Source organism: Zalophus californianus, chromosome 16 (assembly GCF_009762305.2).
Source record: "Zalophus californianus isolate mZalCal1 chromosome 16, mZalCal1.pri.v2, whole genome shotgun sequence".
NCBI classification, from domain to species: Eukaryota; Metazoa; Chordata; class Mammalia; order Carnivora; family Otariidae; genus Zalophus; species Zalophus californianus.
In genome coordinates, this window is record NC_045610.1 from 36,162,675 (window position 1) to 36,177,736 (window position 15,062).

Below are 15,062 nucleotides of genomic sequence, written 5' to 3' on the forward strand. Positions count from 1 at the left end.
TTGTTTCTTTTCATTGCTGAATAGTATTCCATATCAATTCTTTTAGAAGCTATTTATGTTTTGAGGCAACCCTGAATAGGATGCAGGAGTCCTGGTCTCCTACCCTGTCTCTGATTTTCTGAGTGGCCTCTGACCAGCCCTTCCCTTGTTTGGGCATCCATTTCCCCATCTGTAAAATCAGAGGGCTGATCAGGTAGAGTCTCTAACATCTCTATCAATTCTTTTTTTTTAAGATTTTATTCATTTATTTGAGAGAGAGAGCATGAATGGGGGGAGGGGCAGAGGGAGAGGGAGAAGCAGACTCCCCTTTGAGCAGGGATCCCAACGCGGATGGAGCTCAATCCCAGGATCCTGAGACCATGACCCAAGCCAAAGGCAGACGCTTCACTGCTGAACCACCCAGGCGCCCCTCAAATCTTAAAAAAAAAAAAAAAATCTATTTTTTATTTTTCATGGAGTGCCAGCAGGACCAGTATACCAATATTTTGATGTCTCTGATCCCACATTTACCCTTTACCTGTTTTAGAACTTCCACCATATCCCATATTGTTAAAGATAAGGAATCTTCATTTTTAAAAGGCTGCAGTTCAGCAGGAAAGTTTGATTCCCACTGAGAGGAAACGAAGAGTGAAGGAGGGACCATCATCCGGTCTGAAAGAAGGAAAATGAGCACGTGAGATAAGTAAGCCAGAAGACAGGAAGCGGTGGGCTGCAGCAAGGGATGGAATGTGTCAGACACAGACCCGAAGGTCAAAATCCAGGCCATCTAGTTACCTTGGGAGTAAGAGGGAAGGAATAGAGGGAGAGAAAGGCCGCCAGAGCGGGAGAGATGTTGAGGGCTGGGACCCCTCCCTACTGTGTTCCCATAACCTCATTCATTCCCTCAACCCTCCTTCCCAATCCCTCTCCGGCTGCTCTGCTCCTTCAGTTCTGACCCCATTTCCTCAGGATCTCGTTCCCTGAGGAGCTGGGCCTGACATTTCAGACAGAGGCTGAGGAAAGGAGGTAGGTCGGAAAGAGACACTATGTGTCTGCGTCATCTTATTTTCTGTTTTGTTATTTTGGAACCTGAGGGCCAAAGACGTGAGCACTTGGACATTTACCTGGAAGTGCAGAGACAGTCCCCCAGGTACCAAGGAATATCAAGAGCTCTCTGTTCTCTGAACAATTGCTATTGAGGGTCAGGTTTGGGAGGGTAAGAATGGTGATCTGGAATTCCCGTGCTTTTTGGTAATTGTGGCAAAAACGCATAGGGTGGAGGGTCAAGGTGCCCTGGAAATAGGGCCGGACATCACCTTCAGAACTAGAAGGCTCTTCTTAGCTATGAGGACCCCAGCCTTCTCCTAATTCAGTGGCCAATAGGATAAGACGTCCTGTTGAGCCTCTGATCTGCCAGAATTCCCTACAGCCTTTTGTCTGTGGTACTCCCTCAGACTCCTGCAAAGTATTGATACGCTTTGTGTATGTACTCTTCCACTTTTGCTGTTTCTGAGTGCCTGCCTCTGACCCAAACTCCCTGAAGGCAGGAACCACTTCATGTCTCAATCAGAATAGCATCTAGCCCGGTACCATTTCCACATACAGGCTTCAAGGCCCCCTGGGCTATGAATTCCAGGGTAGGGAGCATGTCTGTGAACATTAGTGTCATTCCTTAGTGCCTAGCTCTCTGTCCAGTACATAGTGGTCATCTGAATAAATTTGTGCTGAATGAATTAATTAATGACAATCATGGTAATAAGGATGACAGGGGGAACAGTAACAAAGGTTTTTGTTTGTTTGTTTTTTGTTTTGCAAGCTACAAGATGCTTTGTAAGGCAAGGCATCTCCCTTAGCAGCACACAGCCTCCCCAAAGCCATGGTTTTCTTTCAGTGGAGGAAAAAGACAAGAGTTTATCTTCAGATGAGGCCTTTATCCCCACCATCAAGCCCGTGCCAGAAGCTATCGGTGATAGAGAAGGGAATAAGAGACAGCTGCTTGGGCATGATACCTGTGTAAGAAGAAGACAGGGATCTCCTGTGCATGCTTGCCTTCTCACTCCTCCGGCTAGGTCAACGCGAGTGTCTCTTGCCAACAACTTATCAGGAAGGACCATGACTCTCTGGACTCAGAAGATCCAATTCTTCAGCTGTGCCACCTCCACTGGCTCTTCTTCCCCTGTCCAGGTCCTCAATTCCTGGTACCTTGGCTTTAGAACAAAATTTAAACACCATGTCCTTGAGGCTACCCACATTACCATTCTCCAATGGAAGAATACAGCTGTCTAATTCTGTGCCATTTTATCTTCAGAACCACTCTGTGAGGTTAATGGAGGTGACTCTTGCATAGAGAAAGGAAGCCACCTGCCCAAAGTATTTCAAGATTCCTCATTCCAGGGCTTTTACCTCTAACACACACTGTATGGCTTAACCAATAGCAATTACCCATCATCTCCTAAGAATGCCTGAGAATTTACATGTTGAGGGGTCCTAAAATGGAATATGTTGTCAGGCAAGAACAGATTTCAAGAGATCAACTAGCCATCCTTTGGCTCTTAGGAAGGCCAATTGTCTAGAAGTTGAGTGTTGGTTGGGAAAGTCCTTGAATTTGGAGTCCAAAGACCTCAGATGTAAGTCCTAGGTCTGCCATTTACTGAGTGGATGATTTGGAGCAAGTCACCTAACATCTGTGACTTAGCCTTCTATAAAATAGGGACATTAATGTCTGTGTTTTTGTTTTGGGGAGTTTTCTTTGTTTGTTTTTACTTTACATGCCTATTGTGAAAATTAAATGAGATGATGTACGTGTACTAGGCAGTGTTAATTTTAACATCTCAGACAAAGTTGCAACTTTGGAGACTCTTTATGTAAAATATAAATAGCAATCCATCCGTGTTCATAACAAAGTTTTACAAGAATAGGAGTTCAGCTCTCGTGTCAGGCTGCCTGAATAACCTTGGTCATGTTACTTCTTTCTGAAATCTCATTGAAGAGGAGATAACACCCATCTCATAGGTGTGGTCATGAGCATTAAATGAGCGAACGTACACATAGTACTTAACATGTACCTGGCATAGAGAAAGAAACTCAGTGAATGTTAGCTGCTACCATCACTGATTTTATTAATGGAGAGGTGGGGCAGGGTAGTCCAATAAGATCTGATAGAGATCTGAGCTAGAGATCAAAAGACCTCACCTTCTTGGCCTCGGTTTTCCTACTTGCTCTATAATAAAAATCTATGGTTTTCTTCTTCCAGATTGTCATGAAAATTAAAAAAAAAAGCATATGAAGACTTTGAACTAATTGGACTTGAGGAACATAAGTTGCAAGATATTTTTGAAAAAAACTGAGTTAAGTTTATAAAGACTCTGACTTTGATCAGTTCATCAGTTTTTGTTCATCCCTACCTGCCTGTGTTAAAGTTGTTCTCTTCATGGAAAAGGAATACAGCATTTCCCAGCCAATAAAAAAGATTTCAAATGTCAGATCTTGACATAAACCCTTCAAATCTGCTAGAGTACATACACTCTTCACAAAGAAAACCATTCTTTAGGATGTTCCATTGCCTCGAATTTGTTCTGTGTATGTAGGGTGATTTTAATATTCAACCAATTCTTGAATTTCCACTTTGGGTATTATCTTCTTTCAATACGTAATCACAGAATGACCTCTCCTTGCCTTGCAGGATGCTCCCAGATTACCTCCTTTTCTCTGATTAGCTAGGATGGCTTCAGGGAATACCTTCATTTTAACATTAAAGTGGGCAAAAACAGAAATAGAAAGATAAATCTGTAGCAAGATCAAAAATAGAATTCATAGCTAAATATAAATCTGGAGGGAATTATCCAATTATTTGTATGGTCCCTTATCGCAGACGATCCAGGGTTGATTGCCTTCTGCTTTTTCCTTATGTGGAACAAAATGGTCAATAAATGCCAAGAGTAATTTTTTTTTCTTTTGAAGAGTAATAGTTTTTAATAGTAACTTAAATGCCGTTTTCTTTCCCAGATGTCCTCGTATATATTATAGCATGTGATTTTTACTGCATGCATTCTCTTTGGGGACCATCTCATCTCATTTTGACTTGTAGGTCAGAGAGCTTTGAACTGGGAAGACCAGGATTTGTTAATGGAGTCACTGTACAAATTTGGGCAAGTTTCTCAGTCACTTTGTTCTTCCACTCTGCTGAGCTAGACTTGGAATGGACGGCTCTGAAGGGAAATTCCCTGCTCCTTTTCGGTCGCAATATAATTTAGAGGCTAGCAGCTGGGTTGTTTTTTTGTTTTTTGGGGGGGGGATTGGACCCACACCAGCTAGGGACTTGGAAACGTGGAGAAAGACAAATGTGGGTGTCACACGAGGCACGGTAGCCATTAAGTGCAGGAATATAATGCAAATCGCATGCAAATATATGCAAACTGCATTAATTTGTAGAATCTTACTTTGGAGCTTGCGAGCAGCACTGAGATCCTATGGGGGTTCACAACTAATATTTTTAGGTTAAATCAAAAGTAGTGCTTTTTTGAAGTTCTCGCTTTCTCGGTGCTTGCCGGGCTCAACTGCTAAAAGTTTGACACTCCTCCCTACCCCCCATAATGATTCCACTAGTGCTTGATTCCATCTTACACCCGGCCCCACCCCCGCTTAGCCTGACGTCACGTGACAGTGTATTTGCATACTACCTGGGACTGGGTGTGACGCTCCCCTTTTCTGCGTCTTCTCATTGGCGGCACCGGAGAACCGGCCCTCTTCCGGACAGACCAATCGGCGGCTCCTCGGACGGAGGCCAGCGGGAGGGGGCGGGATGAGGGTGGGGTCTTGGGTTGGATCGCTAGGCATATCGACCAGTCATCCTCTGGAGTGGGAAGAACAAGCCGCGGATTGGTTGAGGGGAGGGGTCTGGGGCTCTGTAGGCCAATGAGAGTTCTGGGCTGAGGGGGCCGGTCTCCGCCCCGTAGAGCAGATAAGCAGCCGCAGCGGGGGTTGGGGGGCTGTGTGGGGCTCGCTGTGGGGCCGAGGCAGGCAGGCGGTCGGGCGGGCGATGGCGGGGGCCGCAGCGGGCGGCAGAGGCGGAGGTCCCTGGGGGCCGGGGCGCGGAGGGGCCGGGGGGCTCCGGCGGGGCTGCTCTCCCCCAGCCCCCGCCGGCTCCCCCCGGGCTGGGCTGCAGCCGCTCAGGGCCACGGTCCCCTTCCAGCTGCAGCAGCCGCACCAGCGCCGGGACGGGGGTGGCCGCGCAGGTGAGCCGGGCCTGGAGCGGGTACCGGGGGGAGGAGCCGTTGGGGGAGGGGGGGCGCGTGACGGGGGGGAGGGGTACGGGGAGAAGCGTGAGGGGAAAGTGGATGGGGGCGAGGGGAGAGAAAGGGGGTCGCGCAAAGCCTGCGAGGGCGGAGGGAGCGAGAGCGAGGAGCGGTGAACGCTGGGTCCACCGCTGGGACAGAGTGTGCAGGGAGTCGGGGCCGGGAGGTGAGGAGAGGGACAGGGCAGACGGAGGCTGTCTTTGGGGGCGTAACCGAAAAGTGGGCAGAGGTGTCGTGTGGGGGTGAGTGGAAGATGCAGGGGTGGCAGCGAGGTGTGAGGAAGGAGTGAGTGGCGCGTGATGGGGGCGCCCTGTGCTGGCTGGCGCTGGAGCGAGGAGCCGGTGGGCGCTGGACGTCTGCACGGGGAGGGGGAGGGGCATGGAGGAGAGCCCCGTGGAGCCATGTGTTACTTCTCCAACTTGAGTTTGGTTCCAGCATCCCGCTCTACGGTTCTAGAGTTCCTTTCCCCCCCACTTCACGTGCACTTCCCTTTATGCCACCTCCCGGAGCTGATTTCATCCGAGCTGTTGGAATAGCTTAGTTTAATGGCTTTTACTACGGTACAAACGCTCCGCTCCGATTCCTACATTCCTCTTGGTGTGACCCAGAAGTTGTATGTTCCCAGATCATTGACCTGCTTAATATGGCTGTCTCATTCCAACTATCGTGTGGGTGTGTGTGTATAGGGCCTGGGCAGTGTGCCCCCTGCCTTTCTCTCCTACCCCCACCAAGGCTGTTTAGTCTGGGGCATTGCCAGCCAACGTGGCAGTGGAGTGAGGGCTACACTCAAGGGCAAATACCCCCACTTTCTGAACAGCCCTGAAACGGTGTCTTAATAGCAGCTTGATGTGCTGGGTGTGGGGAAACTAGGGAGGAGCAAGATTAACCTTGCTTTCACACTCAAAGCTGTGATGGATCCCCCACGAAGGCAGGCAGTGAGGAATGGGAAAAGGAACCTACTTGCAGAGGAGGTTGGCAATAAGTTGAAAGTGAGGCTTGCATTTGATTCACACCAGATGTGAAAAAGATCATCGCACACTTCCAAAGCCTCAGAGTCTACCAAATGTACAGAAGTCATGGTCCCCACCGTCTAATGGTTAATGACATTCTCTACACCAGAGTTTCTTGAGCTTTTTGTGATTACTAGGCTTCATTGCGGCACACCCCCCTCTCCGAAAGTATAGCTGCCACATTGCCTTTCTAGGTAGGAATGGGATTAAGGGTCTCTGAAGTAGAAAGTCCAAGTCTATCTGGACCTCATTGTAAATGTTAACATTGCATCTTGGAACACAGAAACGTAGTCAAGTCTGGTAGCAAGATGGTGACCAACTAGTCAAAGTATGCCTATCTGGTGTTGTAGAGCAGAGCAATGCCCAAACTCATGCCTATCATGAGCTATAAAGCAAACCACAAGATTACAAACCTGTTGGTTTTGTTTGGACTTCCTTGGAGTCCAGGGAAGTTAGTAGAACAGCAAGGACCAGAACCTTAGTCACTTTTAGTAGAAATCAACAGAAAGCCTGCCTATGCTATAGCTGGAAATCTAATAGCAGTCATATTTTAAGAGCAGTTATTTTATGTCTACCATAGAACTAACATTAAAGGCGCAAACCGTGGTGGGTGCTGCGGAATGGAGAAGAGTGTAGGTTTGGATAACTGGGTTCTTTACATGGCCCCTCCCTTTTTAGAGGGCCAGGGGCCCAAAGATCCTGGTAAAAATCGTAGGAAGCTAGAGTTCTGCATAACTTGTTGAACGATTTAGGGCAAGTTGAGTGGTCCTTTGTGTATGAATTGGGCTGATGGGTTATTCCTCCACCTTTAAGTATCCCAGAGGCATTAATGAGGCACTTAATCTGGTATATGGTGGGATTATCTATAGATTCTCATTGAGGCAGAAGAGAGGAAAGATGGAAAGAAAGGGGTCTGAGCCTGTGGACTTCTTTGTGAGCAGACATTAAGGGGCTGTACCTGACCTTTGGTTTGGGAGTACATCGGGTCTTCTATGTGTTAACTTTTCTATGTGTGTTCAGATTGTTTCCATTCCTTGCACTTGAGAAGTGGCAGGAGTGGTTTCCTCTAGGCCAGCGGCGTACCTGCGATAGGAGGAAACGCCTTACATTCATAAACCCTTACGAGAATCCTCCTGGCTTTGGGTCCCAGGATTCCTGAATTTTGATTCCAGGCTCTGCCATTTACTAGCTGTGTGGCATGGAAGAAGTTTCTTAACTTCTGTGCCTCAGTTTCCTCATCTGTCAGAATGTGAATCATAACTATATCCCGAGTTAACAGTTATAAAGTGCTGAGGCACCTAGAAGGTGCCAGCAGTGTTTGCGGCTGCTTCTGTCATTACTCTGCCCTCCACCCAGCCACGGTGAGAGCACTGTTGGCCAAAACCCATTGCCTTTCAGGCTTCAAAGAGCAAACCCATGTTGGTCTGAAACCAGTACTGCAAGTTTCAGAATTTCAAGGCTGCCTCTTGCAGTTTTATTCCCTCATCTTTTAAAATGAGCTTTTCTAAACAGGGCTCCAGAACCCAGCTGTTTAAAAAGGCATGTGAGCTGGGACTGGGTTTCAGGGACAGTTAGGTGCCGTCACTGTTTCTTTCCCATCCCAGAGTGACGTAGTGCTCAGGGCTGTGCAGTTATCTCTGTCACACACCCTGTTGTGTTCCTGACAAGATATATTAGACCTTGTAAAAACAGGGTGATGGTGTGAAGAACAGGATTTACCTTCTGTGGCCATTCATCCATGAGGGATGTCTTCATAAAGTGAGGAATGGCTTCATTTTTCTGAGCCTGGGCTAGGGGTGTAGAAGGCAAAAGAGAAGAGTGAGAAAAATGAAGGTCAAGTCTAAGAAAGCTAAGATCCACCCATGGGGAATAGCAACCCAGGATACATTTCTTACAGCAGTTTCCCCTTTAATTAAATTCTCATTTGTGTCTTATGTCAGTTGGAGGCTGCTAACTTTATGTTCTTCCAGGACTACTGATGGACAAAACGGGACTGGGAGGTGAATTGTTCTGGGTTCCAGTCTTAACTATCCTGTTTAGTGTCTCTGTCTCCATATCTCTAGAATGAAGATAATGTTTAATCCAGCTTTGCAAATTCCTCTAGAGTGGACCAGCCCCACAGGGGTCAGCTGGGTGCTGGGGGAGCCACATGTTGCCTCTGTACCTCCTCTGCCCAGCAGAACCTTCTTAAACCCAGGGTTGGCAGTTATGGCCTGCAGGCCAAATCTAGGCCTCTGCCTGCTTTTGTAAATAAAGTTTTATTGGAACTCAGCCATGCTCCTTCATTTAGTATTGTCTGTGGCTGCTTTTTCACGACAGTGACAGAGTTGAGTAGTTGTGATAGAGACCGTAAGGCCCCCAAAGCTTCAAGTATTTACTACCATGGCACTTTACAGGAAAAGTTGGCCTACCCTTGTCTTAAACAGTGTTCCTTACCATTATTCCTATATAAAGGTCAGTTTCAATGCATGTGGTGTACATCTCCTCAGAAAATTCTAAGGGAGTAAAGAAAAGTGACAAGCCTGTATCCCCACTCATGTTTTAGGCGAAAAGAAAAGGGGGGGGTCATCAGCTTCCAGTCAGTTCTCAGTCTTTGTGGAGGATCAGCACATGTGAATGGAGGCTGCCTCCCCGCCCCCCTGCCCCCGCCCCCTGCGTTGTCAGGTGGCATGTGTTCAGTAGACATAAACTAATTTGGATTTACATAAAAGCTTGACTGTTAGGCAAATATGCACCCCCTGCCCTCAGAACCCCTCCCAAAACACCCACAACTGCAGTGAACACATTTCAAATCAGTTGGAAATGGCTTTAGGTTTATCTCCTGTTTGGGATTTTTCTCGATCACTGACAGCTGGCAGTAGTCGGGGCTGCCTTAAAACGCTGGCTTCCCCACAGGGACGTAGGATGGGTTTACTTCAGACGTCCATTCAGTTCTCCAGGATGGCGTTTCAGTGAATATAAGGCAGCATTGTTATTAGCCATGCTATTGGTAATTATTAAACTCCTTTCCTTGCAATGCTTTGAAAACTTAGTACTTGGGGGATGGGTGTTTAGATAGGTCTGGAACCACATTAAGGAGGTCCCTTATTAGGGATCTTGAGAAAAAGCCCTCATCAAATCATGGTCCTCCTGGACGCTGGTGTCAGAAGCAGTCCAGCTTCTCAATGCCAAGGAGCCATCTTGCTGTAATGAAGCCCGGGGATGCAGTTAAAATCCTTTAAGAGCTACAACCGTCCTTGAATTCTCTGTGACTGAGGCACCCTCTGTTTGGGAAGCATTAAACACTGCTTAGCCTGATGCTGCTAACTTGCTTTTGACAGCTTTGCTTGCCCCAGGCACGTGGTCCCCAAAATGTACTGCTGAAGTCTGTCTTAAATGTTTTTATCACCAGTGACAGCATCCTTGAAATTTGGGGGCCACAGTGCCTAACTGCTTTATCCTGTCGGTCCCTAAAGGAGCATGGGTCCATGTGTTCTTCCATGTTTGGGATAGCAAAGGATTATATATATGGGAAGTTCTCCACTCGTGTAACATAGAGCTAGGATATTTTAAACCATTTGAGGTCAGTGGAGGAGGGGTGAGAACAAAAGTGGGTGTGGTGGTAAGAGGACATCATTCTCTCTGGTTCCAAATATAGATGGATCTCCAGAAAATTTGGGGCAGGATTGCAAAACTTCCAGTTCTGGTGGCCATGTGAGTGTTGCCAAAGTGGTTGGTGGCGTTAATAGCAGAGAACACTTTACCCATATTTTTGGCTAGTTTATACTGAATGGTGTGATGGGCACCCACACCACACTATTCTTTGATCTTGTTCTTTTTTTAATTAAAGCATAATTAATATACGGTGTTATATTAGTTTCAGTTGTACAACGTAAGGATTCAACAATTCTGTACGTTACTCAGTGTATTCCTTGATCTTCATGGAACTGTTAGAAATCAAGTGTCCTCAGGGCGCCTGGCTGGCTCAGTTGGTAGAGCACATGACTCTTGATCTCCAGGTTGTGAGTTTGAGCCCCACGTTGGGTGTAGAGATTATTAAAAAAAAAAAAAAAAAAAAATCAAACATCCTCCTCTGGATTTTTATACCTCTCACGTAGAGACTGTGCCATAAGGATTCACACTTTAGGGTGTGACATGTTCTGGAGGCGGGTCTGGTTTTGAAATCTTACTGACACTATCACACTTCTCAAATGCTATTTGACACCAGCTCCAGTGCTTTCCTAGTCTTGCCTGGGCTTACCCTTGCTCTACAGGCAGTTTGGAGCCCTTTCAAGGGGCTGGAAGGAGAAACCTTATGTGTCCTTTCCAGTTCAGAGTGAAGGTGGGTGCCCACCAGCACGTTTGTTGAGTGGAAGTGGACAATCTCTTTGTGGGTTACTAAGTTTTGCCCCACTTTGAGGTGGATAGAAGAGGGGCCAGGAAGAGTGGAAACAGACAAAAGATGAGTGAGAAACCTGGTCGCCCTCCAGCCCCGCCCCAGCTGAGGGCTGAGTTGAGTCTTCATAGAGGGCTCCATTATTTGGTTTGCAGGGTTATGAATTAACCAAACACGAGCCAAATCTATTCACATTGTTAGGTCAAAAACAAATCCTGATCTCCGAGAGAAAAGAGTTTTGGATTATATTTGAAGTTATAAATTATCCGTGCTCCAGTTCCTCTCCAGCGGTGTGGAGCTTGTGAAGGGGCCCGTGTTCTTGGGAACAGCTGGTTAGAGGGAATTTCTCTACACTGGCTCCCCACTCTCAGGCCTCCAGCTCAGGGTCCCCACCAAACCTCCTGGTTTTGAAAACTCTTCCTGGCGCTTCACTCTCCTCCTCCACACTTTTCCTCAGGGTCACTACAAAGCTGCATGCTCAGCTTGGAGTCATTTAAATGTTTATCCTCAGGCCCGAATAAGCCTCAGTTGACTTTTACTGTGTCAGAAAACCACAGCCAATCAAGGGTGGCCTTTTTTTTTTTTTTAAAGATTTTATTTATTTATTTGACAGAGAGAGACAGAAAGGGAACACAAGCAGGGGGAGTGGGAGAGGGAGAAGCAGGCTTCCCGCTGAGCAGGGAGCCCGAAGCGGGGGCTCGATCCTGGGACTCTGGGATCATGACCTGAGCCTAAGGCAGATGCTTAACGACTGAGCCACCCAGGCGCCCCAAGGGTGGCTTTAATGAACTTAAAAGAATGCTATCAAAGTATTTCATATTAGGGAATCTTTTAGCTCTAGCCCTTGGGCAACCTGGAACTGAAGTTGGGGCTCTGGACACCTCCCCTTCCCTGCTCACGTGCCCCAACCGGCTGATATTGGGGATGGATGCCAGGCCTTGGGCTCAGCACTGCCTGCCCATGAGCAGTTTCTGCTCTGCTTCCAGCTCCCTCATAAAAGGGTTGGAGGTTGGGGGAGGCCTGGGAAGATTCCTCTGAGGGCTTTGGTTGATCTGAAGCAGCAGGTCTGTGATTAGGGGTGGTGGAGTTTTTCTCTGAGGCCGCCTGGATGTGGCTTCTTAGTATTTGGCAGGGCAGAGTTCTAAGTCTGGGATGCCTCTTCTCAGACCCTGAGCTCCCTATCTTGTGAATGGAGGGTGGCTTTTTAAGCTGGAGAGAACTATGCCAATAAGCATAGGTCTAGTCCCTCCCCAGCTCTGTTACCTGAATCCCCTGTCATCTGATCCTCAATGAAAACATGCAGGAGAGCACTGAGGTCTCACCTCCTTAAGAGGGAAAGGTAGGATAAACATAGGACTCTAAAAGCAAAATGACTAACATGTCCACCAATGGATAAAATTTAATTCAAGCTGGAGGAGGCATAGAATAAAGGAATATTTATTCCTTTCATGTTAAGTAGGGTTAATTGGAGAATTAACCGGGATATTTCCAGTAAGCTTTTTTTTCCCCCCACCCAATTGGCCAGTGTATTAATTCTCCCTAAGGTTAAATTAAGTTTTTACTCTTCTCTTTTCCTTTCCCTTTCAAAAGTGGCATTGGTGTGGCCCTGTCTGGTCAGCTGTGTTTCTTCACTTTCTCATCTCTTTAGTCCCTTCAGCCCGTGCTGCAAATTGTGTGCCTGCCTTTTTAAAAGGTAGGCACCTCATGTTTCAAGTTCAAGTGCAATGGAACTCACCCTGCAGCTTGAACAGATTTGAGTGTTTTTGCAGAGGGAGGGCCAGGGCAGATGGGGAGTGTCGTGCTCAATAAATACTTGTTGGATTGAGTTGCTGGAAAGGCAGCAGGGGTGGGGAGAGTGAGCCACACTTCCCCCAGTCTCACTTGAAATGGTTTTTCCCACTTCTGGTCCCCACACACTGTGCCCCCTTTATAATACCTCTCTGCAGCCACTTCCAAGGCAACCTCTCCCCACCCCACCCCCACCCCCCGAAGTGTTAGTGTTCTCTCTCTCTTTAAATCACTGGTCTCCTATTCATCTTGGTCATTGGGCTTGAAGCCCAGCTGGTGGCAAAGACGTGGCATTTCCATGGATGTCATTGCTAGGCCTGTAGGTTCCCTTCCCCTCACACTTAAAGCCAGAGGGTGAGCTTGGGCAGTTAGTTACCAGGTGGATCCATGGAAACAGCCAACATTTAGGATTTTGTTTAAAAAAAAAAAAAAAAAAAAAGCCGGACTACCTGGCTTTAGGCTTAGAAGTGGATATGGGTGACAGGCCAAGGAAAGTGAGATGAATACTGCATGTCCTTTCACTCCAGGCAGATTTACACCAAATTCCTAGTAGGCTAATGTATAGCAAAGGGAAGCAAAAAAACGAAATCTGAATCAGTGACTTTTCTAGGCTAGGGAGCAGAACTGTCTACGGGCTATGGGCCCTAGTGGGGCTTCAGGCTTCATCTAGAGGTGTGATTGGGCTGAAAGCCCCCTTTCCCAAGCCAGGCACCATCCTGTTTCTCCTTCTCTCCCCACACCGCGAGTTGGGAAATGCTGGAAAGAGATGCTCATTAGCATTCCCCACGCCCTGGACACATACACTGTCATCCATGGAGCCCACGTTGCCCCTTTGTTCAGGTTGCCAACCATGGACCTGGCGGCTTAGTCAAATTGTTTTCTAAACCTGTCCAGCTGGGGGTAACTTTGAACAGAGTAAAACTGCAATTGAGAGGAAGGAAAGACAGCTTCTCTTACCTCGCCCTCCTTTCTCCTCTTCCCTGCCCCACACACTGCCTTTCCTTTACTAGTTTTCTGTGCTCAGTGCGTGTTTGATCGCCCACACCGCTTTGAGAGAACCACCGCTGATAACACGTGCGCTCCCTGCCCCACACCTGCAAGCTGGCTGAACACCTGCCGCACGGCCTCTGTTTGGGGATTGTCTTTGTAACTCATACCCATCAGATATGACAAGCCAGGGTTGAGGGTGGGGCTGGATGGCATTTGGCGAGACTGAGGGGATGCAGCCAGAGTCCGATGCAGAGATTGGGAAGAAGGCAGTGCGAGTCACACCCATGTGGTGCGTGCACTTCTTACTGCTGAGAGTAGCGCCTGGACTCTCTCTCACTGGAACCGCAATCCTGGGGAGTTCTGTGTTCGCAGGAGAAGGCAAAAACAGCTGCTTCGGTGGAAAGAGCCTGGGAATCCCAACAAATTTTTGTATTTTTCGGGGAAGTTGAGCATATAGATAGCTTTAGTTTTAACAGTGTGTTCCATTCATTTAGCTCTCTGTTGCTCCTGGTCAGGATTTCTCATTCATTTGCCTGACAGTCGTGCAGGTGCAGGTGGCATTGACTTGTTTTCACAGATAAGTTTAAAGTGAGGCCTAGAAAGGAAGTGACTTGCCCAGGACCGTGTGACTATAAAGCCCTTTTGCTCCTGATCCCAGGGCTCTTCCCACATATGTGTGGCGAGTCCCTTGTGAATTTCCTCCCGAGCTGGCATCCTCTATGCTGCCTGCCCAGCACACGCCCAGCCCATGTTTCCCTTCGGCTTGTATGCCCGTATTCCAGGAGCAAAAATTCATCTGTTCAGTTGACCAAAAGAAAATTGGAAAGGAAAATGGGCTGCAAAGAAGTCTGTTGTTTCTTCAGCACCCTCTAGGTGACTATTCACTTGGTGTGGCTAATTGGAAGGTGACAGTTATTACATTAAATGTGTGATATGGTGGCGGCTTTGAGTACCTCCCACTGGTTTGAGATACGCAATTTCCAGGTAGAATGAGAAGTTAACCAGGGACAGACAGGCCCAGGAGGCAGGAAGGTTTTTCCTGCTTTTAAGTGGGGTCATTGTCATGGTTACTGGGCTTGGGCCCATGTCAGGAAGATACCTCCAAGATGGAGCTTATAGGAAAGGGTGTCTTTCTTAGGTGTGACTCTGTGGAACCCCAAAAAGCACCTGGGAATAAATGTGGGTGGTGCAATCCTCTGCTGGGGGGTAGGTTCAGGTGGCATGGCATCATGATGACAGCTTAGTCTTCCATGTAGGGAACCCCTGGTGCAAACCACCCCCACCCTCCCTGCCCTGCTCTATTTGAGTATGTCTCCTCCTCCTAGCTTTAGGTTAAGTGGGAGTAGAGTCACTATGATACATGGTAATGCTTTTATGAGACAAGTGTGTGCCCAGTAAAGGGGACTAGCGGGGACTTGAACTCAGAAGAAGGCTCCATCTCGGGACTTGGTATCATGGAGAAATTGCCTGGCCTGCCTCACAGAGGTTACCTAGCCCTCCACCCCCTCCCCGAGAGAGTTCCAGGCAGCTCTTACCCACTTACCTCTCCTACAAAATCGGATTTTGTATAGAATTCTTGAATGGCCCGATAACCATATGCTTATGTGTATCCTTCCTTTGCCTGTT

The 15,062-nt window shown here is 47.6% G+C and overlaps 1 protein-coding gene across 1 annotated transcript in view; it reads left to right on the plus strand.

Moving 5' to 3' along the window:
- Positions 1–5,017: 5,017 nt before the first annotated feature.
- FAM117A (family with sequence similarity 117 member A) overlaps positions 5,018–15,062 on the plus strand; it is a 43,348-nt gene continuing 33,303 nt past the window's right edge. The window contains exon 1 of the mRNA XM_027567526.1: positions 5,018–5,213. Within this exon, the coding sequence (XP_027423327.1) occupies positions 5,018–5,213 (196 nt within the window). The remainder of the gene's footprint in view (positions 5,214–15,062) is intronic.